The 24,670-nt window shown below is 46.6% G+C and overlaps 1 protein-coding gene across 1 annotated transcript in view; it reads left to right on the top strand.

The window, feature by feature from the left end:
• Window positions 1-24,670, top strand: part of CFAP74 (cilia and flagella associated protein 74) — a 42,551-nt gene that overhangs the window by 14,252 nt on the left and 3,629 nt on the right. The window contains 29 exon segments of the mRNA XM_027895279.1: window positions 149-247; window positions 1,668-1,772; window positions 3,591-3,701; window positions 4,732-4,834; window positions 5,504-5,661; window positions 5,997-6,207; window positions 6,375-6,560; window positions 7,195-7,368; window positions 7,828-7,946; window positions 8,549-8,615; window positions 9,008-9,097; window positions 9,217-9,390; window positions 9,786-9,906; window positions 10,857-10,969; window positions 11,421-11,543; window positions 11,893-12,014; window positions 14,504-14,632; window positions 17,112-17,199; window positions 17,515-17,688; window positions 18,853-18,986; window positions 19,574-19,850; window positions 20,270-20,365; window positions 20,945-21,117; window positions 22,283-22,417; window positions 22,778-22,887; window positions 23,234-23,289; window positions 23,458-23,577; window positions 23,750-23,902; window positions 24,195-24,324. Coding sequence (XP_027751080.1) covers window positions 149-247; window positions 1,668-1,772; window positions 3,591-3,701; window positions 4,732-4,834; window positions 5,504-5,661; window positions 5,997-6,207; window positions 6,375-6,560; window positions 7,195-7,368; window positions 7,828-7,946; window positions 8,549-8,615; window positions 9,008-9,097; window positions 9,217-9,390; window positions 9,786-9,906; window positions 10,857-10,969; window positions 11,421-11,543; window positions 11,893-12,014; window positions 14,504-14,632; window positions 17,112-17,199; window positions 17,515-17,688; window positions 18,853-18,986; window positions 19,574-19,850; window positions 20,270-20,365; window positions 20,945-21,117; window positions 22,283-22,417; window positions 22,778-22,887; window positions 23,234-23,289; window positions 23,458-23,577; window positions 23,750-23,902; window positions 24,195-24,324 — 3,851 coding nt within the window.

The raw sequence follows: 24,670 nt of genomic DNA, 5'->3' as shown, positions 1-24,670 counted from the left end.
GATACTGTATCAGTAATAAGTGTTACACTTTATAAATAAACCATAGCCTGTAGGAATCCTAGCTGTGAATCTTGCCCTCAGGAGGAAGAGTTTCACTGGAGAGAGTAAAGAACTTAGAAAATGTAAGTGCTCTGTTTGTTTCTTGCAGACAAAAGCTGGATGCCTATCGACTGCTGATCAAGATGCTGGCAAAGCAGCTGGATCGGGTAGACATGGAAATAGAGAGAGAGGAGGAGGCTGGCAATGTGTAGGTAGAGAGTATTTCTGGATAGCAGGGATTACAGGCATCACTGTGTTCATCTGTGTGCAGTTAATGAGACCAGTGCAGAAAGAGGAAACTTGGGAAGGGGTAGGGAAGAGGCGTATTTTATAATATAACAACAGGTATTAAATCAACCTAGCCCACTGCTGTCAGCTGTGTGTGTCAGGGTCTCAATCTTCTATTCAGTCCGATGAATCAAGGTGCTGTGGCAGTCCTTTAGTCATGGCTTTTTCTCTTCTCATGGTGACAATTCAGTCAGGATTTATATATATATAAATATATATATATATATATATACAGACTTATGTACGCCATTTCTTTTTCCTGTTGTGTTGTGGAAGGCAGGAATGCCTTTCAGGAGTAGCTCTGCATACAGGAGCTGCTCTGAAACACTTGTGCTGCTCCCTCAAGTGGGAGGCAATTTACTGTACTCTTCACATTTGGTTTAAATAGAAAGCAGTGGGTGGCTTGTGTACCAGGAACCAGAGTATTGTGACCAAACTTCGCAGCTGCATTTATAACCTGTGCTGATCTCCAGGGTAGAGCTTCCATGAGGCAGGGAGAGAGAGGCAGGTGAGCTGCCAGAATGGGGGAGCTGCTTGAACCCAACTGAGGAGCTGAATGCAAAAGAGCCTCCTGGGAGGGTGCAAGTGGCGTCTCAGAGATGGGAACAGAACCCAGCAAAGACAGAGGAGCGGTGTGGAGTGTTTATCCTTGGGAGGGGTCCCACTGGGAGGTCTAGATATGTTTAAAAAAAGCAATTCTCCCAATCTCTTGCATTTAGCAAGTGACTGGCGGAGAAAGAAGATTGGATAGATTTCTGGCTTAGGAAAGCTCAGAGGCAGCGTGTTTCAGCAATAATGGAACTCCTGTCTGCCATGAGCACTGCCCGTGGCAGTGCAGAAATGCTGGAGCCAGAGAACTGCAGGTAGAAGGTCCAGTTTTCATTTAGAGGATGGGAGTTTGTGTTCAGTATAGTCAGGTCACTCTCTGTGGATCCTGTAGTACAGCCTGGTAGTTTTCCTGGGAACAGAAGAAAAACTGTGTGGGAGTGCTGCCATTATAGACAATTACATGGAATACTGGAGTGCCATTTTAAAAGCAAAGTCAGCCTAGGTTCTCTGGGTTCACCCGAACTCTCCTTCATTAGTAGGGCTACTTTTATCAGTGTGAGAAATTAGGAGTTGCATTAAAGAAAAAATTCTCATCTTTTCATTTCAACCAATGTGTGAGAACATAAAGAAAGCTCTGCCCCTGGATGAAGAATGGACACTGGAAAGGTTAAATAAGACACTGTATAAATCAGTGGGATTCCAATACATAAACCCTCAGCCTCCAAGCTGTGCTTTTTTAAACCTGTGTTAGTTGAGATTTCTTTCTGATTGTCCCTTTTCGACGTCTCCAGCGCAGCCCTGTCCCGCCTGCGGGCCATGAGGGCCCGCCTGTGCTCTCAGCTGCAGAGGGAGAAGGAGCTGGAGCTGATCACTGATCTGAAACTAAACCAAAGCACGTGAGTGAGGGAATGGGGAAAGGGTGTGGAGGGGGTCAATCTCTGTTACCTTCTTCATGTGCTGCTGAACGGATTCAAAAGCGAATCAATACAGAGGTTTTTTGTAAATACTGAACTACATCATTGAACCTCACTGACTACAAGGCAAAGCATCTGGAGAGCAACTTTGAGCCTGCAGGTTCATTCCTTGGGAAATGTCTTGCTGTGGCTCAGCCCTGAGTTAGTTTTGCACACTTGATTTTATCTGGAGTTGTGCATCAGTTGTGGACCTAAACAGGTCTCATTTTAAATGGAAAATAAGCTGGACTCAAGTAAACCTCTCTGTGATACTGATCCCTGCATGAGCATAAAGACTTCTCATTTATGGCTCTTTGTGTTTTTATAGGGCATAAAGGAAGGGACTGGAACTGAGGGTGGGGAAGACATTGTAGCAGTGTTGTGTATTTTTATGCTAAGCTTGCAATCGATTGTTCACGCATTATAAATGATTTACTTGTAGAAGGCAGTGTGAAACTGCCCTTTGCAGAAGGCAACAGGTTGAGTGTGTTTGCATTTTGGTGCCAGAGGTACAAGTGCTGATGCCAGTCCATCAGAGGAGGAGCACAGGCACGAGCTCGTAGCTGGGATTAGCCAAGTGGCTCCAGGATACAGTGTGCTTGCTGCAGTGTTGTGTAATAGCTGTAAAATGCTTGCCTTGTTTATTGTGTGATTAGCAGTACACGGAACAGATTCTTGTAGTCATCCCTGCCATGTCTGAATTCCTTCAGCAGAGCACTGAGGAATAACAGCTATGGCCTGTGTCTGAAGTTACTTACTGTTGGAGAAAAAACTGTTTATTTTATTTTTTCTTGGGTTTAGTATTTTCTTCTGGGTAAATGTGAAAAATTGAGCCTTGAGGTTTAATTTTTTACCTTTTTTTTTTTTTTTTTTTTAGAGCAGTAATTTTGATGTCTTTAAAATGGGGTGTGCTATTGGGCATGAGCCTTAGTCTGAAACAACTTTTCAGTAACAGGGTTTGATTTACAATGTATTTAAAAAAACCCAAACAAACAAACAAAACCAAAACACAGCTAGATGTTCATTCTCCCCATAGAGCCTTCCCTACTCCACACATCACCTTCAGTAAGTGAAAGGGTGTCGACATGGCGGTGCAAACACCTCACGTTTTGTTTTAAAGCATGGAGATGTGGGAGATACAAATCGAGCAGGGCAAATACGAAGTGCTCCGTGACAAACTCCGGGAGGAGGAGGAGCAGCTGCAGAAGCACTTCCAGCAGCAGAGGGAAGGGCGGATTGACAAGGAGAGAAGAACAGCCCTGCAGGTGGAACGGCAGCGCCGGGCCCGGCACAGGTGAGGGCTGGGTCAACCTGTGCTGCCATTCCTGGGGTATCCTCAGCCACTTCCCACTGCAGGGGCTGACAGGGGATGATTCAAACACTGGCATTTGTTGGGTTTCTTAGCTGGGTGTTGGTTCAGCAACGAGGAACTGGGATTAAAATAAGAGCTGGCCACGGCCTTGCAGTGCTGCAGGAAAAGATCTCTGATCTCTGAGAATAAACTTGCTAATGACAAAAGCTGTGAGTGCCTCGTGTGGAAGGAGAGGAAGCTGATTGGGTCAGATCAGTGCATGTGTCTGCAGTGCTGTTGGCCTCCAGGACCTTCTGAACTTATGGGCAAGCCCTTCAAGATTTCCTGGAGAGAAAGGGGGTGCAGACTGATGTCCTCATTTCCTCAGTAAACTCCCCAAACACCCTTAGGTGTCGTTGTGTTGGAGTTCAAGGCTTAGTCCTGCTGCAACTTTTGCCTGTGCTTTGCAGAAAAGAGGAGAAAGCCCAGAAAGAACATGAAGAAAGAAGGAAAAGAATACTTGAGGATGCCAAAAGGAACCATGAGAAAGCAGCCTGCTTCCTGAAGCAAAGCACAGCAAGGTTGGGCTTCACTCCTTTTTCTGCTCCACATACTTTAGTCTTTGAAAAATAAGGGTTGTTCTGCCAGGTGTGTCTTGTGTTACACTGGAAATCTTGTGCCACATTCAGAACTCATGTGGCACAAAAGGACCTGGAAAGCAGAAATCCCACTCATTGTCCCAGTATGGCCTTCAGGAGGGAAGGGACTGTCTTTTTAATGAGATGCAGGGGCCTCTGACCAAATTCATAATCATTTGGAGCAATATTTTATGTGTGTGTGATTAGCTGAAGTGGTTTGAAGCAGTGTAACTGGAATCCAAGTTTGAAACTTGCCCTCTGCTGTTCTATATCCCCTCAGAAATGTGGTAAAAAGGCATCTTGCTCTCAGGTGAATGGATTGACTTTGTGTTCCTGCCTTGGTTGATGGTAAATTAAATGTTCCCCTGATAGGTTTGTGTTTTTGTAATTACTGTGGCGTTGAATTCTTTGCTACTAAAGAAACATTTGTTACTTATTTTTACTTATATGCAAATATATCCTTATATGCAAATATATCCTAATATACAAATATTAGGACTTCATTGTGAAATGATGGAAACAATTGTGCTGTTTCTGTGCTGGTTTATTTTTCATGTAGATGACATGTGCAAATTGATCATAATTAAGAAGAACAAACAAATAGGTTTCTTTTCCTGACAAATGTATCAAATATATCAATCTTACTAATTTTTTCTAGTTTACCATTATATTAGCTGCAGCAGTCCCAGATTTGGTTCCTGCCCACCTATTTCTAACTTTTACTGTTCCTAGGTTGGGTACATGTGCTGGGCTCGTCACTACATAATTGTTTGTATATTGGTTAGATGAGCACCTGAATTCTTGCTTTGTTTTAGCAGGACTGTCCCCCTGCACCCACAGCCACTGTCCCAGCAAACAGGGGCTTTACAGACAAATGGCTGGTGGCACTGGCAATCTCTGCCTGTCAGCTTAAACAGTCTCATGCCAAAAACTTTCCAGGATGTCAGCCTGAAGGATCTTACTTTGCTTACAGAATTCATGACAAAATTGCAAAGGAAGAAGAGAAAACTCAGGAGCATATGGAGAGAAGGATACAAGCTGTGCTTTCCCTGAAAACCAGCATCACTTCCAACAGGGTAGTGCTGCTGGGCTGGGCTGGCAGTGAGGTCACTGCCCTGGGACACTGCTGGGGGTTCCCTCACAAATTCTGTGTGTGGTGGGCTTTGATCAGATCACTGCCCCAGCCTCCTGAAAATGGGGACAGTGGAACTATTGCAGTGGCAGCTTTTGGCACTTCTGCTGATGCAGCTTATCCTGTCAACAGTCTAGTTGTTCTGGGAAGGGAACTCTCTGGAAAATAATGCCTTCTACAAATAAGTCCTCTGCAAATTCAGCCAGAAGGATTTCCAGTTATTTGGATCCCAAGGCAGAAATACCCCCACATGGAGAAAACATATGGAAGAAAAGCAGTTATTTAAGAATTTAAATAATGTAAATTAGGAATTTCTGAGCTATGCTGGTTTGCTCTTCTATTTATGTCCTAGAGAATCTGAGGGAATGATCTTAATTTAATACTGATTTGTTTAGAATTGTATATTTTCACTTTCCTTCATTGAGCAGCTGGAAGGGTAGAGAAGGAGCCTGGTCCTAGTCAGAGCTTTCAGCCCCTCAGCAGCCCATATATATAAAAACCAATTATCTTCTACTTCAGAGACACCCACCACTAATTTGTACTTGGATAAGGGGACCAACAGTAGATTCCCTGTTTTGTGTTCTTTATGTAACTGGTTTGTATGGCTTCCTAGGAAAAGCTCCAAACTCTCCAGGTTCTGAACAAAGCAAAGGCCTTGGAGGCAAAGAAGGAGGAGATGAAAATGAGGGAAGCCATCCTAGCAGAAGGAGGCAATGTTGTCAAGGAAATGTTCCTCCATAAACGACAGCTAAAGCTCGACAAAGAGGAACAGTAAGTGGTGTATCCATATCCAACTGTCAGCTGCTTCCTGTGCAGGAACGTGGTGGGGCTCAGGCAGGTCCTGAAACAGCCCATGTCTGAGTGCACTCCCTCGCAGCCTTTCCTGAACACTGTGAAAGTCTGTATTAGCCTTCTAAAACACTGCAGTGGAGTATCTTTAGTGTGTGAAAATGTGCAAATAACTTCTGAATCACCTGGTGACATAAATTACCACTGCCCCCAGCTTGGCTGTTTAGCTCAAAGCCTCGGAAGTAACTGGGCTGTAGATAATATTATCAATAAACAACCACTGTTGGGTTAATGTTTCTTACAACATTGGATTACAGAGCTTTCAGAGAACTGCAGAAATCAAGAAAAATTGAGATTGTGTCTCGAATTCTGAAAGAAAAGGCTGCTGATGACAAGCAGAGGGAAGGTCAGTCCCGCGTTAGGGTGAGGAAGGCTCGGGGTGAAGCTGAGGAGCCTTCAGTGCCCAGAAAGGAAGCCTGGCCAGGCAGTGAGGACACCTGCACACGTGCAGATGGAGCCACAGCACAGGTAAGCACAGGGCCAAAATCACCTGCCTTCAGACTTTCAGATCTTTGGCCTGTGGGCTTTATAGAGCCCTCATGTTTGTGTTAGATCTCCTCAGGGAATGGTAACTGTTGGAGTAACTGTTCTGAGTCATTTTTAACTGGATCCTCCAAACCTCTGCTCTTTCTCAGAAGTCCTGGCTCTCTCCAGCACCTCCTTCCTTGGCTGCTGAGGGAGCTGCTCCTGGGGCAGGGAGTCCTGAGGACACACCCCAGGATGTGCTCTGGGAGAGTGGGGATGATGAGGAAGAGAAGGAAAAGACCCTCTTAGAACCAGAGTTCCCAGGACTTTGGGGCAAGGAATACGACTTGCACAAGGTAAATGTTGGGATGTCTCTCATTACAAATAGGAAAGAACCTTGTTTAAAACCACTGATTATCTATTTTGCAGTTAAAATGCAGCCTTTACATTATTACACAGATGCAGAGATTCAGGTGTGAGAATATCATCAGTCATTGCTGTTTGACAATATTCTGGAGGAGTTTGTTCTTTTAAAGAGAAAACAATACTTAGTTCAGAGATCTGTGAAGACACACATCGCATGATGTTTAATTGTTTAAAACAACTTCAAAATCAGTCAGCAATACATCCTGTCAGTGTATATTCCTGTACTTGCATGGAGAGGCACTGGATCAGAACTGAGACATCCCAGACAAGTCAGCTGATTTTATTTCTGAGTGTTTGTTTAAGAAGTTGAGGGGGAAAAAACTTCCAAAGTGGAGAAAAGCTAATGCTGCCATGTCATAGTGTTGGGTGATGAGAAGCTCCAGCACAGAGCAGAGAATAAATTCAGTTGTTCCTGGAGGAGTTGGGAGGCTGAGTTTGACCAGGAGAGAGCCTGGCAAAGGCTGGCTGGGTACTGAAAGCTTCCTTTTGCAGACTTTCCTGCTCTGAGCTGTGGGTTCTGTGAGCCCACACAGCCCTGGTGTTTTTCTGCTTGTTCCCTCTCAGACACCCAAAGAAGAGGTGGATCCAACACAGCTGGCTATCAGGGCACTGAAAAAAGAGATGGCTGAGAAAAAAATGGAGGAATTCCAACCGGGGAGTTTCACCAAGCAAATAGTGCCTGGTGGTGAACACAAGGGCTGTGCTTTCCACAGCAAGCCCAGCTGCATTCATTTCAAGGTCAGTGCCCATTCCCTGGGGATTATAAACGTGGATCCACTGTAGGTATATCCCATTGTCTTGATCTAACTTCTGCTGCAGCCTTTAATATGGCTTTATGTGAAATTTGGAACAGCCTCTTGCAATTTGTAGAAGAGTTATGTTCAGATTAAATGAACTACTTAGTTTTACTACTTGGGCATAAATTATAAAATATGTCCTCAGGGGGGTTTAAATCCTGTCAGAAAGGTGAGAAAATGATGAAACCCCCTGCTGGGCTTTGTTCTGTGTTTTTTACAGGGCAGCAGGACTGTTACTTGTGTATTGTTTGTAAATATGTTATTCCTGTAAAATAAGGTCTTTGAAGAAGTGGTGGCTCCCGTGCAGTTGAGATTTCAGTTGGTTAACAAAACTGTTAATGCCTCTGTTAGACCATGAGGTGATGTCTTTGACATTCACCTGCTGTGTTTTCATTCCAAGGATTTTGATGTTGGTCAAACCTACAAAAAGAAGGTAATCTTGACCAATGCCTCCTACAGTGTTAATTACTGCAGGCTGGTGGGGATCAGTGAATGCCTCAAGGACTTCATCAGTGTTCAGTAAGTAAATTAACTGTAAACTCCTTGCTGGTTTTCCCTTTGTGGCCCAACAGGAACCCAGTTCTGCAGCAACTGAAATTCCTGCCTGTGAGGGGTGAATCCTGATAAACTCCACCCAGCTCCTCACTCCCCTCTCTGTGGGACGGGGGAGAGAATTGGGGGGAGAAAAGTACAACTCGTGGGTTGAGTTAAACACAGTTTAATTGGACAGAAAAGGAAGGGGAAAAGCTGACAAAATCAAGGATATCAATCTGGGAGCACAGAGGACTGCAATTGCAATCTTGTGGTCTTTCCCATCAATCTATTCCTGCAATCCTGCTGACAGGTTATGTAATGAAGCACTGCCTCTACTTGGGAGATTGCAAATCAATCTCAGTTTAACTACATTGATAATTTTATCTCACTGTTTATAAATAAACAAAAGGAAGTCTCACAGGGTTCTGTAGCCCCTCATTAACCTGTCACTCAGTCTGACTTCTGTGATAATTAGTCCAAGTGTGTGTGTGTGTGAAATAAAAAATACCTGCCATTGTTACCAGGGCAGGAGCTGGAGGTTTGATACACAGCTTTAATTTGGAGTTTTATGTTCATTATCTCCATAGTTTTGACCCACCTGGCAAAATGTCTTCTGGAATGTCCTGTGAATTCATGGTAACCTTTAAGCCAATGGTAAGTGCACAGTGAGGAGAATCCTCCTGTTATCCACTAGTCTGATTAAAAACACCATTAACTGTGGAGTTCCTAACTGTTAATAAGCAAACAAGCTGCAGCCCAGAAAAGCTGCTGTTGAACATGGACAACTGTGTGCATTGATAAATTGAAATATGGCATATTCTAAGGGTAGGCTTGGGGAAAATGCCTCCAAAAGAGAACAAGTTTCTAAATACTTATAATCAACTTAGCCAGGCTGTTACCAAAGACTGTTTTACACTGGAAATGTGGAATCAGTACAAATATCTTTTAATATGGTACTCAAAGCATGAATGAAAATACTTTTCATCCCACTACAGAGGCTAAACCTTTGGAAGTTACTTAGGGGTGGTTTTTTTGTTGTTTTGTAGATAAATGAAAGCCTGGAAGGAGAGGTCCAGTTTGTGGCACAGACAGGTTCTTTTTCTGTCCCACTGAAATGCACCGTCAAGAACTGTGTTGTAAGTGCCTCTTGGAAGCATATGGATAATATAATTATTATCAGAAAAGGCGGATGCTCATTTAATTGACATTCCTGGCTATGTAGGACAGGAGTAATTAATGGTTTCTCTTCTCACAGCTGGCTCTGGATAAAGAGCTCATTGACTTCGGCAGCCACGTGGTGGGAGAGACAATTTCACGGACCATCAGCCTGACAAACAGCGGAGCTCTGGGAACCAGATTCAGAGTTCAGACGTCAGCAGGTGACAGGAGCACACCCAGAGCAGCAGTGAAACCTGCCCCTGGGAGGATGGTGGGTTCAAAGACATTTCCTAAGCGAGCAGAAACGGCTTTGTGGGGTGTGGTGGAGCTGAGCAGAGTCCCAGAGCAGCTCAGGGTGGGAAGGGACTCGGAAAATCATCTGGCCCAACTTTAGTACATTTGGCTTGGTACTAATATAATCTGGACCCAAATATCAGGAGATAAAATTAAAAACTATTATTTTATGAGGAGAGGGGAAACCAACAATGCTGATTTTTTTAAAGCATTTTAGTATTTTTTGTCACGGGTTCCTATTTTCTCCACGTTCGTGGCAACTAGGAAAAAAATATTTCGGTTAAAAGAGGAGGTTCTGACAGAGTCATTAGAAATCCCAATGAGAAAAAAGGAAAGGAACAAGCACAGGAGAAAAGTGGTGTTTCCCCATAGGTGCCTGGCCGTGGCAGTGACCCCGAGGAGCACGGGAGCAGCAGTGCAGAGCACAGGGAGGAGGTGACCCCCAGTGCAGCCCAGGAGCCACAGGGACCCCGCAGCAGCAGTGCCACCACAGGTGAGTGACCGCTCTGGGACACCGGCCCTGCAGCTCCCCAGGCCAGGCATTGTCCCTCTGAGTTCCCTGTCATGAACTCTGTGATTCAATTTGCAAAGTTCCTCAGTACATAACTAGTTCATCGTTCTGGTAGTAATGTTATATTTCTTTGTGTGTTGCCTCACAGAAAATGACTAAAAATACTGTCCTGACACCATTATATCAAAAGCAGCAGAGATCCTCATTTCTTATTAGTGATCAAGAATTCAGTCTCAGAACACAGAACCCAACCAGCCTCAGAAATTGCAAAATTGTTAACATCATCCTTGTCTCAGCAACTGAATCCCCACTTCTCAGAATAGCAATCCACATGACAGGTTTATTTTTACAGTCTGTAATTCTAGGAACAAGGAAGCAGAAAGATGAACCTCCTCAGACATTTTCCATCTCATTCCTAATGTTTACTATGTGCTTAATAAAATCCAATCTTGTAGAAGAAAGACTTTCCTAATCCCTTTATTATCTGTGTTCTTTAACATTTCTTCCCAATACTGATCATTCCAGTTTCAGGAAGCTGAGAGTTCCATGCAAAGGTTGTGGGTGGTTTTTCCAGGTCCTCCTGCCTGCATTGCTTTGTCCCACTAAAACTGCTCTTGAAGCCAATTCACACTTCCCTCCGAGTTTGCATTTGTGGATGTACCATCTCCATCTTTATCTCACTGAAACATTACCAGTTGTTCTGTCATGAAAGGCTCAGGTGGAGTTCCAGACTGGACTGAGGCTGGATGGCCAAGCACACATCTCCTTCTAGACATTCCTACTTCCCATCACTGCTATACATTCCTGGGTTTGCAATATTGACCCCAGGGAATGTACTTGTGCTCTGTTGGGTTATAACTGTTGTTGTGAATTGATGCAAACAGCCAGCAGTTTGTTGTGGTTTGTGTTTGGTGGTTTTTTTTTTCCCCCAGAACAACTTGATCAAGAAGTGTTGAGTATCAGATCAGATCTGGGCCCAGGCAACGCACATGATTCAGTGGAACTTTCTCCTGAGGAAACACCAGCTGAAATTATGCTTGGAAAGGTAATGAGTGTCCTGAGATGCAGACAAGGTTTCACTGGTCTGAGCCTGCATCAGATAAATTGTTCTGGTGAGAAATGCTAAAGGTCATGATCATTTCAAGCCCACTGGACCTCACTCTGTCACAGCTGATTTTTACAGTGAAGTCACAGGACACATTTGCCCTTGCTTTGGATCTATAAAGGCTCCTTTGAGCTGAAAGATCTTGTGTTCTTCTGCATTTCCCACAGTTCCGCTCTGGTTTCTGCTGTGTGGTTCTGTGGTTAAACCAAGTGTGGTGACATCACACCAGACGAGGCAGGAAGAACATCTGGGAGAGATCAGACCTGGGCCATGTTCCACAGTGTTTGATGTTCCCCGTGCTCAGTGTGCCCGGTTTAGTTGCAGATGGGGTAGGGCAGTGTGTGTGCAGTGTGAGTTTCTCCATTTCCATCAAAGCCATGTCCTTGTTCAGGTCACGGAGGGGGAGATTGGACCCTTCAGCTCGGTGAAAGTCCCGCTGCTGTTTGTCCCAGCTGTCCCTGGGGACGTGAGGGCAGACTTTGTGATCGTGTTTGACAACCCAGACTGCAAACCAGTGAGTGATTTGTGAAAGACTTGCTTCAAAACATTGTGTGAAAAGAGTTTGAAATCTTCTGGTCTGTGCTTTGCCCTTTGCACATCAGACGTTTCAGTGTCAGGGGCAGATGCTCTCCCTTCATGTTCTTTGTCACAGAATCCAAACCAAAGTACAGTTCCTCTTTTCTGCTGGACACCCTCACGTCTCAGGTCTCCTTTACAGATGATTTCTCTGGCTGTGCCCCCCTGAAGAACCCACTGCAATATGAACAATAGTGTGTTCTGCTGGGCTGTAGCTGTAGCTCTGTGAAGGTCAGTGAGATCTGGGACTCCCAGAACTAACCCCCCTGTGGTTTGTGCCCCTCCAGCTGTGCTTCAGCGCCGTGGGGGTGTCTGTGGACGTGCCCATCTGGGTGCCCACCCCCAGCGTGGATCTGAGGATCTGCCTGTACGAGCGGCTGTACCAGGACTGCGTGACCCTGCGGAGCAGGTGAGCTGCCCGGGCTGCTCTGGCACTCCAGGGGCACAGCTGGGCTAAAACCCTCTGAGTTCCACACTGCTGGACACTGCACTGGGCTGTGCTGCTGGCCCAGATTCCCAGAGCAGCTGTAGCTATGGCGTCAATGCACACCTTCCCACTCATGTCAGGGTCCCTGTGCTGTTCCTGTTTGGTGCTGTGGCTGTGACGTCCCCAGGGAACAGCAGCCCCACAGTCCCAGCATGTGGAATTTGCTCCCTAAACAATAAGGAGATAAATGTGTCTAAAACTAAGTGCACTTTGGGTATAATTGAGTCAGTCAGGAAATTCTATAAAATACTGTTTTGTTGTTTCTCAGCTATTTTACCTTTCATTGAAGTCCCTGAGAGACTTGGGAGACTGAGAGTCTCTCCAGACTTGGGATAGGATGCCAGATAAAACGTGTCAGTCCTTTTGCACTTACTGTAAAATGGGAAGGATTCAGCTTTTCCTGACCCTGCAGGCCTTCAGCAGAGCACTGGGGAGAGTGACCAAACACTGACTTACAGGGGGAACATATCTGAGTGTTTCTGAACCCAGTGTGTCTGAGGACTGGTTCAGTTTGCACTGTGACACAAGGAGAATGTTCCAGCTCCTTGGCTTCCAGAGATTTCCTGCTATTAGAGTGGTTACATGAACATTTAATTGTCTCCAGGTGCTGGGTGTCTTCCCCCAGCCCCGCACAGTCACTGTGGGATTCTTATTTTAACAATTTGCATTTCTTACAGTCTATTTCAATAGGATTGGGGTGGGCCTGTGGGAGGGTGGGGGAGAGATTGGTTCTGTGGAAGGCATCCATGCTAAACCTCTTACCAGAATTACAGACTGCAGAGATTCTTCACAGTTGGAAAGAAATGAGTAAAGCTGTTATCTCAGAAATTCAGCTTACAGATATGACAAGCACAAGTCGTTATGTAAGTGATTTTACTTGGTCTAGATAACCCAGGGATAAAACTTAGAAGTGTAGAAGCAGAATAACTCCCCTAATAAAACTGAAGAGTTCAAGGGGATCCCAAAGATAGAAGCTGTCAAATTTGCTTAGGGCAAAACTTCTTAACTGAGGGAAAAATCCTGCTGATCTTTTGCCAAGTTTCAGTAAATGAAGAGCATTTAATATGTAGTATCCTGTCCTGGGCACCCGGGCAAGTCCAGCCTTTGATTTATCACCCAGTTTTCCATCATTAGGAAAGACTGTTATACAGTCATACAGTTTATGTGTAACACTGTTATACAGTCAGCTGGGATGAAATTCCATGCACTTCATGTGCAGGAATGTCACACACCAACTTTTCATCCTGCAAAAGTGGGCAGATTTCATCACTCTGTTGTGGCCTGAGGAGTTCCTCCCTCTGGTGGCTGTTGATACTTTGCTGTGGCACCAGGCGGAGATTCCTCCTGGAGCCTGCCTGGATTTCCCTGTCTGGGACGTTGTCATCTGTGGCAGAAGTGGAAGATGAAGTTTTCAGGTGACTCAGATACCTCTGGCACTGGAGTGCCCCAGCAAGCTCTGGTGGATTGCAAATTATCTGTTAATACTGGGTTTGTTCTGGGGTTTTGGGGCTTTTTTTCTGTGGTCATACAGACCCCAGTAATCAAGCAGCACAAAGGGTGAAAGTGTCTTATCAGAGTCCTGTTCAATACAAATCACTTTGAAAAGTAATTTCTTTGGCAGGTTATAATCTGCACTGATTTAATGAAGTAGTATATAATTCTCTTAGATTGTCAACAGTCAGAAATCATTGCAGGCTCCCAGTCCCACATGCTGGAACTGTTGATTTAGAGGAGACCATCTGGCCTGGCAGCTTGGAAAGCAGTCCAGGCAAGGAGAATGACAGGCTGGAATATTTGTAAATTGCTCGGCAATTTTGCACTTAGGCATCAAATTCCAAACAGGGGCTGTGCTGGGATAGGGCCACCGTTCAGGAAACAGGGAGAGGTTTCCTGCTTCCAGTGTGCCATTGCTGGGGCAAACTGATCCCCATGTTTAGCAGAGGAGTTGGCAGGGCCAGCTCAGCCATGCTGGGACTTCCAGCCCTGCAGGATCTCTGCTGTTAAAGGAGAGGCCACAATAAAAGCGTGAATTCCCACCTGTTTAAAGAAGTCCACAGGGTTCCAGTCACCCCATTGATCCAGAGAGAGCCAGTGTGTGCTAGGAGCAAATAATTAGCTGATATTTCACAGTAACTTGGCTTTGCCTCCCCCCTGACCTGACTGTGCTGAGCTCTGGTGGCTCAGTTTGGATCAGCTGTGTGTGCTGTTTGCAGTACAGCTGGGTTTGTTTCAGTACTTCCCAAATCTTGTTTCTCAAAAGAGAAACACGACTGTGTGAACTTGCTGTAGCAGTTTTCCATGCCCTTCATTTCCAGAGGCAGCTTGGGATTGTTGTAACCACAACGTGGAGGTGCAGGGGGTGCTGCCGAGGTGGCCCCAGAGCCACCCAGGCTCGTCTGATCTGTTTGCAGAGCGACCACCACGCTGCGGTTCAAGTTCGAGGTGTGCAAAGAGGTGAGCAAGCACCTGGAGCTGCTGCCCAAGACAGGCTACATCCAGCCCCAGTCAGCCTTCAGTGCTCAGCTCAAGTTCCTGCCCAGGTAACCAACACCAACCCCAACAGGAACCCTCCGGCTTTGGGGCGGTGCCAGTGGAAGAGCGGAGCAGAGTTGCTGTCCCTTCCCCCTGGGCAGGCTGGGCTGTCCCTGCTGCCCCCGGAGCTGCTCAGGGGGAATGATCTTGGCTCCCTTCCCCTGAGGCAGCGCCTCCCTGGGGTGGCAGCAGTTGCAATCCTGCTGGGCTGCTCCCCTGTCTTTGGCAAGTTATTCTCAGCCAGGAGAGAGCTTATTGGGGCAGGTGGCTGCTTCATGGATCACTGAGTAAATAATTTCTGGATGACAACTCCTGTGCTTGCTAATTAAGGTAAGAGTGGTTGGGCTTCCTGTCCATCTCTCTCTTCCCCATGCACATTGCACGCCAAAAGATGAAGGTATTGATCTGGAATTTCACGTGACACTTCATATAACATCATCCCAGCAAGTTTCTCTTCTCCATTTCGTGGCACATCTACATACACAGACATATCTCAGTGGTAGGAAACAAGGAATTCCAGTTTTAAAAAATTTAAAGACAAGAGCTTCTGTTAACCACTGTTAATTTTATTTACCTCATCATTGCCATGCTAAAGAATTTAGTGGGACATTTCACATAGAAATTTAAATGGAAAATGGAATTAATTCTGGTGCACAGCCAAATACTTCAGCAGCTTTGGCAGTGATTGCTGCTGCAAACCTGCTGCTGCTTTGATGTAGGTTTTGCAGTCCCATTGATGTATTTTGGATTCTCACTGATGTGCTCAGCATTTCTGGGCTCTGCACTGAGACTCTAATCACTGATCTCAAAATTTTCACCAGGTTAGTATTTAAAGAACTAAAAGTATTTACAGTTCTTCCAACATCCCAAATCCCATCAGATTACAACAACTGTAACATGATGACATATTTGAGTTCCTCAACTTCATCTGCTCTAAGCACTGTTCCCCTCCCGGAGTGGATGGAACCAGAGCTTGGATTTAGAGCCTTAATCTTCCTTTAAAAAACGGCGAGGCTTCAGAAAGGAGATTTGATGAGATTAAGGCATTTCTGACACACAAAATAAGTATCTGGCTGGCTGAGGGGACAGATCAGTTAAAGACCTCGTGCAGGGGGGAGGTGAGGGTGTGAGGAGCACGATGAGTGGGGAAGGACTGATGAGCTGGTGACACATTTCTGTGAGGCCTCCTCAGTGACTGGGCATTAGGAACTCCATTAACAGAGCACAGCAGCTAATTTAGAGTCCACCCCACTGTCCTTACAGTCACAATTATTTCCCCCACTCTGGGTTATTTTGAAATAGATTCATTTCTCCTGCTTTTCCAAAGCCCTGTGGCAAAGTGAAAGCTGGTGCTGCTTTCCTCCCTCATATTTAAGCCCAGTTCCCATCTGTAAAGAAGTTGCCAATGCCTTTGAACATCAGCCCTGTTGCAGAATACCAGCAGTGAGATTTTGGATCACCATGGTGATGAGTGGGTGTTATTTTATTCATTACCTGTTCTTTAACAATACAGTAAAGGATTGCATGTAATTCCATGAGTAGTACTAGAACATGAGCACTGTGGGGACCCAAGAACAGGAAACAACTCACTCTGGTGCTGGGAGTCACTAAAAATAGAGCAGCAGGGCTAAAAATGCTCCAGGTTTGTATTGGCTTGGCTTGGAGCTCTGCAGTGGAGCTTGGGAGAGCAGGAGGCTTCACCTGCAGAAAACCTGCATGTCCCTTAGGAATTTCTTCTCTGCTCTGTCACCAGGCCCTGCTGGGCTCCAGAAGAGCTCCCTTTGTTTCTCTGGGCCTCAGACAGGCTGGTCAGGGACAGCAGTGCCCACAGCAAACCCTGCCTGCTGGGGCTGCAGCGAGGATGCACAGGGTTTATGTGCCGATTAGAGAGTAAGCTTGTGATTTTTCAGAATTTTAAATGACTGGATGGCTTTTTAAAATAGGATAAATGGATGCTGACCTCAGTGACCTCCCCTAAAATCCTGCATGTCCAAAATCCTGTCTTTAAAATCAAAAAACCCCAATGTTACTGAGCAAGGTCAATCCATCTGGTGTCCCTGGCAGCCACTTTTCAGCCCCTGCACTCCTGCTCAGGGTGGGTGCCAGTCTGGAGGAAAGCTGGGACAAGCCCAGAACATTCCTGGCCTGACTGCACCCTCGTTGTCTTGGTCAGGAGGTGGGAGGGACTTCACAGGTCACTCATTTTTGACTGGAATTTCCTTCTACCATTCTTCTTCCATTTTCCATAATACTTGCACATGTAAGATTTTAATTAGACTTCCCTACACTGGAGGATTTGAGGAGGATTAAATTAAGATTAAGCTAAGATTAAAAATTGTGAATAATAAAACTTTTAGGCCTTAAGTAACAGGTTTGGGTTTGTTTTTCTTTCTGTTCAGAAATAATCCATCAGAAGTTTCTTATTCCCCTTAGTGGGAAAACAGCCACAATATTTTAATAACACTGACTGTACTTTTGGGTTTTCAGGCAGTCTCTTCCTGAAGATGCAGGGAAATACTTCAATGCAGAGACAAGAATCCTGGAGGTGCCAGTGACAGTGGTGATCGTGGACAAGGTGCTGTTTGTGGTGCTGCTTATCAGACTGACAGCGGATGTAAATCATGCTAGTGAAGCTTCACTTAACCTTACCTAATCTTACAGTGGCTCTTTACTGCTTGAAGTTTGATGACAGGAAAAGGTGCTCAAAGCGCTTGTAGAGATTTGGTGGCTGCAACACAGAGAGTCAGATCCTTCCTGGTCAGTGCTCACCTCACATGTCACTGGCAAGGAACTGAGGAGAGCAACTGGTTTGCAGTTACCCTTTTGGGTGGCATTTCACTGAAATCCTGCAGGTGGAGGTTCTCATCCTGTGCTCTTGCATTTGTTTCAGGCTAGAACAGCCAGTTTCACTGTCCATGCCATCGTCTCTACATCTGATCTGGAACTCAGTCCCGCAGCAATCGACTTCGGGCACTGCACCATCTACGAAGCCGTGCGGGCAAGCGTCACGCTCACCAACAAATGCCTCCTGCCCCAGGAGTTTGGATTTGTGGGGCTGCCAGAGGTACGTGGTTATCCCAGCACTCCTCCTCTGCTGTCAGAAGAGATGTCAGGGTCCTGGGAGCGTGTGTCGATGGCAGTGTAATTAAATCACGGCTGGTTGGTGCAAACCCTGTGCAGGCAGCTGGGCTGGTTCTGTGCTGCACCCCCTGCCTTTTCCAAGCAGTGTAAACACCTGGGAGGAGGTTTTGCTGTTCCTTTATCAGAACATGTGGTTTTTCACACCAACAAGAGTCCTCACAGAGCTCCTGGGGCACGTGTGAAACAGGCTGGGGATGTGGCTGTGCCCTTGAGGCTCAGGATTGTGCCCAACTGGCACCCATGTGCCCAAAGGCTTCGTCTGTAACCAGGATGGCTTTTAAGGCATGCCCAGACTGCCCCCTGGGAATCATCCTGAGCCACTCCTGGGCACTTTCTGACTGACTGTAAGTTGATGTGGAAGGCAGATTAATCACAGGAGCTGCTGATTTCGTGTGGGCTGGGTCTGCTGAAGTATTTTTTGCACAAAGTTGGCTGTTCGAGCTCCATAATAGCAGGATGATCACAGTGTGAAATGGTTTGGCACATTGGCATCAGAGTTAGAGGAACCTGACATTTAATTAGGCATTCTCCTGTTCTCTACTGGTTTAGGGATTAAAATCAAGGAGGGAGCTGAAAGAAATTGTTAACTTCAGCTCTGTGAAGGCTTCACTTCCCAGTGTGTGTTTCCTGATGAGCTTAAAGTGTGATGGGGAGACATTCTTGAGTCATCATCAACTCAGACACAAACCACTGTGCAAGTGTGGGGATTAACTGGCCCTGTCACTGGGCAATCTGCTGCTCAAAGACAGGGGAACTGCTGGGATTTTTATCAGATTTCATTCAGTTGTCTAAGAAGAGTAAATAAACATTAGAGAAGGGTGATTACCATAGATGGGAAGAAGCTGGGGAAGGGATTCTCCTGAAGTCTGAGTCAATGGATTTAATCCCTTTCGAGTTACTGAGATGAGAAATCTGCACTTCAGTCAGACCCATCACGAACTCAGACCAAAACTTCTCTCTAGAAGGTTTTTCTTTCCTAGACACTTCCACATTTAATAACAAAATTTTCTTAATCTTACCAGTAATATCTTAATTCATTAATAAATTGATAATGTAACTAATAATTTCTTATCCTGCCATTTTGAAGTTTGTTGAAGTTCAACCCAACGATGGATTTGGAATTATTCTTCCCCTGGAAAGCCTGACATTGGACGTAATCTTTAAAGCTGCCAAGGCCAAAGAGTACAGCTTTGAGCTCACCTGCACCACAGAGATTAACAGGTGTGGTAAGAGACTGGATATAGGTGATGTGGAAATTGAAATCCCAAGGCACTTCCACTGCTAAGCTACTCCAGAAATCAGAGCCCTGGCTGCTCTGAGGAGGGAAATCTGGGATAGACACGTGAGGCCAGTGGGAATTCTCCAGCTGTCAGGAGTTGCTCGGTGCCTGTTGGTTTCAGCCTTGGCTGGCACTTCTGTCTTTACTGAGGTGACTTTTCCTCCCCCTCCTCAAGTTTATCCTTGTCCAGTTCCCAAGCTCCCAGGTCACCCCAACCTGCAGAACCACTGAAGGAATTCTCTTCTGTACAGATGCTTCATGCTTTAGGCTAATGCTGCTGCAATAACCATGGCATAAACTTTGATTTGACTGGATATGTTTCCAGAAGTTCACAGAGGAAGAATTCAAGCAGGGACTCTGGCCAATTGTGCATTAAAAATAGATAGTATTATTGTTCATCTTTAGGCAAAATTCCCATTGCAAGCTTGAAATTCTGCTTAAATAGGGACTACAGGATTAGCTCCCTATTTTCCGGGCTGATTAAGACACTATTTTATGCTGAGACAATTTATCATGTGTTTATTTTTAGACAATTCAAGCTGTCATGCAAAGCAGTTGGAGTCCACCCACCTCTTGAATTGTCTCATTCCTTGGTTCAGTTTGCTGCAACAGCTCTGAACTCTGTGTCTGAAGCCACTCTGGACGTGCTCAACCCCCACGTGAGTGGGAACAGCCTCATCCACGCTGTCCCTCGCATCGGCTCCGGGGAACCTGCCCCAGTGGGACCCACTTCCTTTGAATTCCACGTGCCAGAGGATTGTCCCGTGACAATTACACCTTCTGTGGGAACTGTGCTGCCTGGGCAGGTAAATTCACTTCAGATGTCCAGTGTTCTGCCAAATCTTGGATCGTCACATCTCCACAAAGCTGTCGCTTGGGAATGAAGCTCAAAACACCAATTATTATTAGAATAGCTGGAATATTTTGCATTGTTTGAAATAATGGTTTAAATCAGACCTGAGGGTGAACCACCAACTCTGGCTAATGCCTTCTGGGAGCGTTCACATTTCCCCAGTGTTGTCACTGGGACCTATTTGAAAAATGTTCAAAAAAACCCGCTGTGACATCCTGGATTCCAGGAAAGCTGTGAGTGCCCTGATCCCGAGGATCCTCCCACTGCCTCGGAGGGACAGCGTGCTCTGTGTGTGAATGCTGAGCCGTGGGGTGTGTGCTCTGGGGGGGCTGGGCCATGCCCCCCATCCCTGCTGTGCTCTCCCCTCCCCAGAGAAGCTCCATCCGCGTGTCCTTCCACCCCGCGCTGCCGGCTCGGCTCGTCAGGGAGGAGGCAGCTCGAGCAGCTGTGCCAGAGGCAGGAATTCAAGTAAGGAGTGCTAAGAACAGCACATGCTGCTGGTCTGGCACTTCCAGAGATTTGTTTCTCTGGGTGGTATTTTTATCATAAAATTATCTGCATATTAATGAAGCCCCAGCTCGTGGTCCGTGCAGGACCTGCCTGCAGAGGACGAGGGGTGGGACTGTGCTGTGGCAATAATTTAATCTCCTGCTAACTATTTCCAAAGCATGCCTAGGGGCTTTTATGGCAAATGCCAACTGCAATACTCTTAAAACAAACCAAAAAAAAAAGCTTCTACCCTTCTTGCAGATTTACAGCATCCTTGGACTTTATATGCAACCCTTGGGTCAGGTCATTTGTGACCCCCTGTGGTTGTCCTTAATTATGAGATAACAGATAAAATTCCCATAAGATACAGAGCTCCTCTCTTAAGAGGGGGTAAAATATGTCCATTTTAACTTAATTTTACGTTATTGTAAATGTCTGTAAATCTGCTATGTCTGTGGGCTGTCACCATAGTCCTGCTGTCCCTTGTTCTGTGCCCTCTGTCACCTCCTTGGCTCTGTGTCCTTGGGCTGTGTGTTTGTCAGCTCCTGTCTTGGTCAGATTCCCAGTGGTGACCCTGAGTGTCTGATGGACAAAGGGAAGAAAAATGACAAGAGAGAGGGAAAGAAACTGAGCATTTCCATTCCCAAAGAGCCTGAGAAGGATGGAAGCAGGGAAAACCTGACTGCTGCAAGGAGCTCTGGAGAGCCAAAACCTGAAGAGTTAAAGCCTGAGTAAGTCAGCAAAAGCATCTTGTACTACACAGACAACATTCTCTTCATAAGTAGTTTAATAAATCTACTAAAGCTGTAGGTAGACAAGAAAGCAAACTGGAGAGGGAGCAGCTTGAGCTGTGTTGCAGAGGCTGTTTCCAAAATTAGTGCTGCTTGAGAGCCACACAGCTGTACCCTCTCATGTGAGGCAAAGAATCCCTTTATGCATCAGAAGGGTTGAAGACTTCAAAGAATCTGTCAGGGAGCAGGAGCTGGGGCTGAGCGTGGCTCGGGCTGAGCCTGCCTGGGCTTTATTTGGGGACAGCTACAGAGCTGGCTTGGTGGCCCCCAGAGACTGGGACCACTAAACCTTTGGTGAACAGACCAGACAGAACCATCTGATGGCCCAAACGCACAGCGTGGAGTGCTCTGGATTTGAGTGGAGGGTTTGCACAGCCCGTGGCGTCAGTCACGGTCACCTGCAGTGCTGGCAGTGAAATCCTGCTGGGAAATGTCACTGGAACAGTCACTGGCCAGGGTGTGCCCCTCAGGGAGCGCTGGCACCACGTGCTGCCTGCAGATTTGGGTTCCTGGATGCAAAGTCTGATACTTGAGGTCCCTGGTTTAGCAGATAATTCAACTTCTCAGAGCCACATTCTGCCTAATCTGAGGAATTTGGAAGTAAATACATACTGAAGCACCAGGGGTTTGGCTGTACTGGATGTATTGATGTTTTTGACTAAAATCCCATGTTCATTGCAATCCAACAATTACAGTTTTTAAATACTTTCAGTAGAGGTCATAAAACAAAAATCCTTTTTAAAGTATTGCTCACATACTGCACTCGAGGGATGGGATCCTGTGTGCTCCCATGTCATTGGTGTAGAAGGACTGGAAGACACAGGAACATTTGCTGTGTTCAAGCAAAGGAAATTGTCTTGAGGATTTTGCAATCTTTAGGATAACATCTGCTTTCTGGGTTTGTAGTTTTTGTTCTCTTTTGGCAACAAAAGCCAACCACTTTGTGGGGTGGGTCCATTACTGACAGTCGTTTGGTTTCACCGTTACATCCAATTTTGAACGTGTGACTAAGAAACAATAATCACAGATAGCTCAGTAGATATTTATTTGGTGTTTTTCTTGCTCTCTCACTCACTGAGATGATTCTTCTTCCTGGATTCTCTAGTTCTGATGCTTACAGGGCAGCCCAGGCCTCCCTGATGAGGAGTTTCCCTGGGAGTTTTAAGAAATACATCATTCCCTGCTTTGTTGCAAGTGGGCAGGCTGCTGGAGAGGAGGGCTCTGGACACCTGAGCTGCAGGTATTGCATCTGATAGTCCAGGAATGCTGGGGGGAAATGGTGGCAGTTTATTCCCCTGGGGGAGAAATTTGTTTTCTGCTCTGGATTACTTCATAGCTCAGCAGTACAAGCTCGTGCTCACAGCCCACCAGTTGGATAAGAATCAAAGACACGAATATCAAAGCAGCTCAAAGAATAATTGTGTGAAAACTTTGAAGCCAGATAGTTCCTGGCTCTGCCTGGGCCCAGAGTGAACACCAGGAGTCACGGGTGGGGCTGTCATTCCCTGCAGTCACACCCTGCGAGAGGAGCTGCTTTCTGGCAATAGTTCTTATTGCTGAGTGTCCTTTTGCTCCCTGGCTGCCTCTGCTCTCCCTGCAGCCCTTACAACACGCTGTACCTGGAGCTGCACTGCCCAGCTGTGGCCCCTCCTGTCGTGGTCACTGGTGACAGCGGGGACAACGTCGTGGCCTTTGGTGACGTGGCCGTAGGTACGGAGCCTGAACTCAGGTGGTGGGTGCTCTCTGCCTGGCAGGAGGGTCCTCTGAGCACAGTGTTGTGTTTTCAAAAGCCAGGAGGGAAATTAGCCCTTAGTAGGTATTTAGGTGGAAAATGAGAGGCCCGTCTGGCCAGCTGAGGCCCAGCAAACAGCAGCCTTGGTCCCAGACATGGAGCTGGAACCTCGGCAGCTTTGAAAGCATCTTGGGGAGCTTGGCCTGGTGCCTTGGCCAAGGACAGGGAATGAGTGTCTGGCCCAGGGAGGAGCAGGAGTGAGGGGGAGAATGGGAGGGCAGGGCTGAGCAGCATCACTTCTGCTGCTGGTTCCATTCCTGGCAGGCCACAGGACGATGAAGCGAATTCCCCTGCAGAACATCTCCCCAGGGAAGGTGGGGGTATCCTTGTGTGGGACACACCTGCCACTGTCTCTGCCTGATCCTCTGCCTCTGCAGGGCTTCTCTGAGTTGTTCATGGTTAATTCAGACTGAAGACACATAAACCATGTTCTTACTTATTTTTGCTCAACCTTTATGAACGTTTTTCCTTGAGTTGCACCCTTTCAGCTGGGATTCTCAACTCTGAACCCCAATGGCCCCTTCCTGTTGGTGAGGGCAGTTGGGATGCTTGAGCCAGGTGAAAGTAAAGCCCTGGTCATCTCTTTTTGTCCAGATGAGGATAAATGGGTGAGTAGGAGATACAACAGCAATGGGGGGAAGAGGAGAGGGATATGAGGGGTGTGTAACTCATGTGTTACCAGCAGGGATGAAACTCCCCCATTTGGGGGAGGGAGTCTGTTGGAGGAATGGGGGCTGTTTCCTTCAGCAGATGGAATAACCCAGACGTTCCTCCTGGCAGTTCTTTGAGACCCTGGACATCAGGATGGCCAGTTCCACCCTCAGCCTGCACCTGTCTGGGCACGGGGTGGTGCCAGGCACTGTGTGCTCCGTGGCAGGAGTGCTGGACATGGGGTATGTCATGGCCAGGGAGCAGGTGACCTCCACAGTCCAGGTGAGTCCCTCTGTAAACCGGGAAGCACCTCGGGGACTGGGGTAGGGAGGAGGTCGACATGAATTGTCTCCTGTCAGATTTTGTCCAGGTCTGGCAATGACCAGGGTCTGTTACTTGGTGGGGGGTGGGGGTTGGTGTGGCACGTTTTGGGCAGCACTAATGTGCGTGTCCTCAGTGGCACCTGGGGATGTTGCAGCAACACCAGTTCAGCCACTTTGCCAGCTGTGGACCCTCCAGGCCTGGGAATCAACTCCCTCGGTGCAAATGCTGCTGTGTGAATGAATGTCCCCAGGTACAGAACACTTCCAGCCTGACCCTGCCCTTCTCCACACAACTGGAGTCGCTGTCACCCACCCGGGACAGAGACCGGCAGAGCATCCCAGCCTTTCTCAGCCCCTCTGTGCAGAGAGCAGAGCTTGTTGGTAAACCTGGTTCTTCCTTTTCCCTTTCCCTTTGCTGAGGACTCAGGCAGTGGAGAGCAGCACTGCTCTGTCCTGGTGGATCTGCACAACTGTCAGACCTGACACAGCATTGAAATTAAAGCCCTCCTTTGGCTCCCAAGTAGGAACTGTGCTGATTCCTTCAGTATGGGCAGCTGTAAATTTATGCAGCCTCAGCAAATACCCACAAGGAAGGAGATATTAGTGTTTGAATAAACCCACACAGTAATTGCCTGTCACAGAGTATATTTAGGGATGTCCATCTCTGTGAAAACACGTCAGAATATAGGAAGGGTTTGGTGATGCTACCTCAGTTCCTCTGGAGGTG

Source organism: Empidonax traillii, unplaced genomic scaffold (assembly GCF_003031625.1).
Source record: "Empidonax traillii isolate 1590-97213 ecotype Southwest subspecies unplaced genomic scaffold, ASM303162v1 scaffold454:size726355, whole genome shotgun sequence".
NCBI classification, from domain to species: Eukaryota; Metazoa; Chordata; class Aves; order Passeriformes; family Tyrannidae; genus Empidonax; species Empidonax traillii.
Note: the sequence above shows the minus strand (reverse complement) of the source record. Positions and strands in the feature narration are given on the sequence as shown.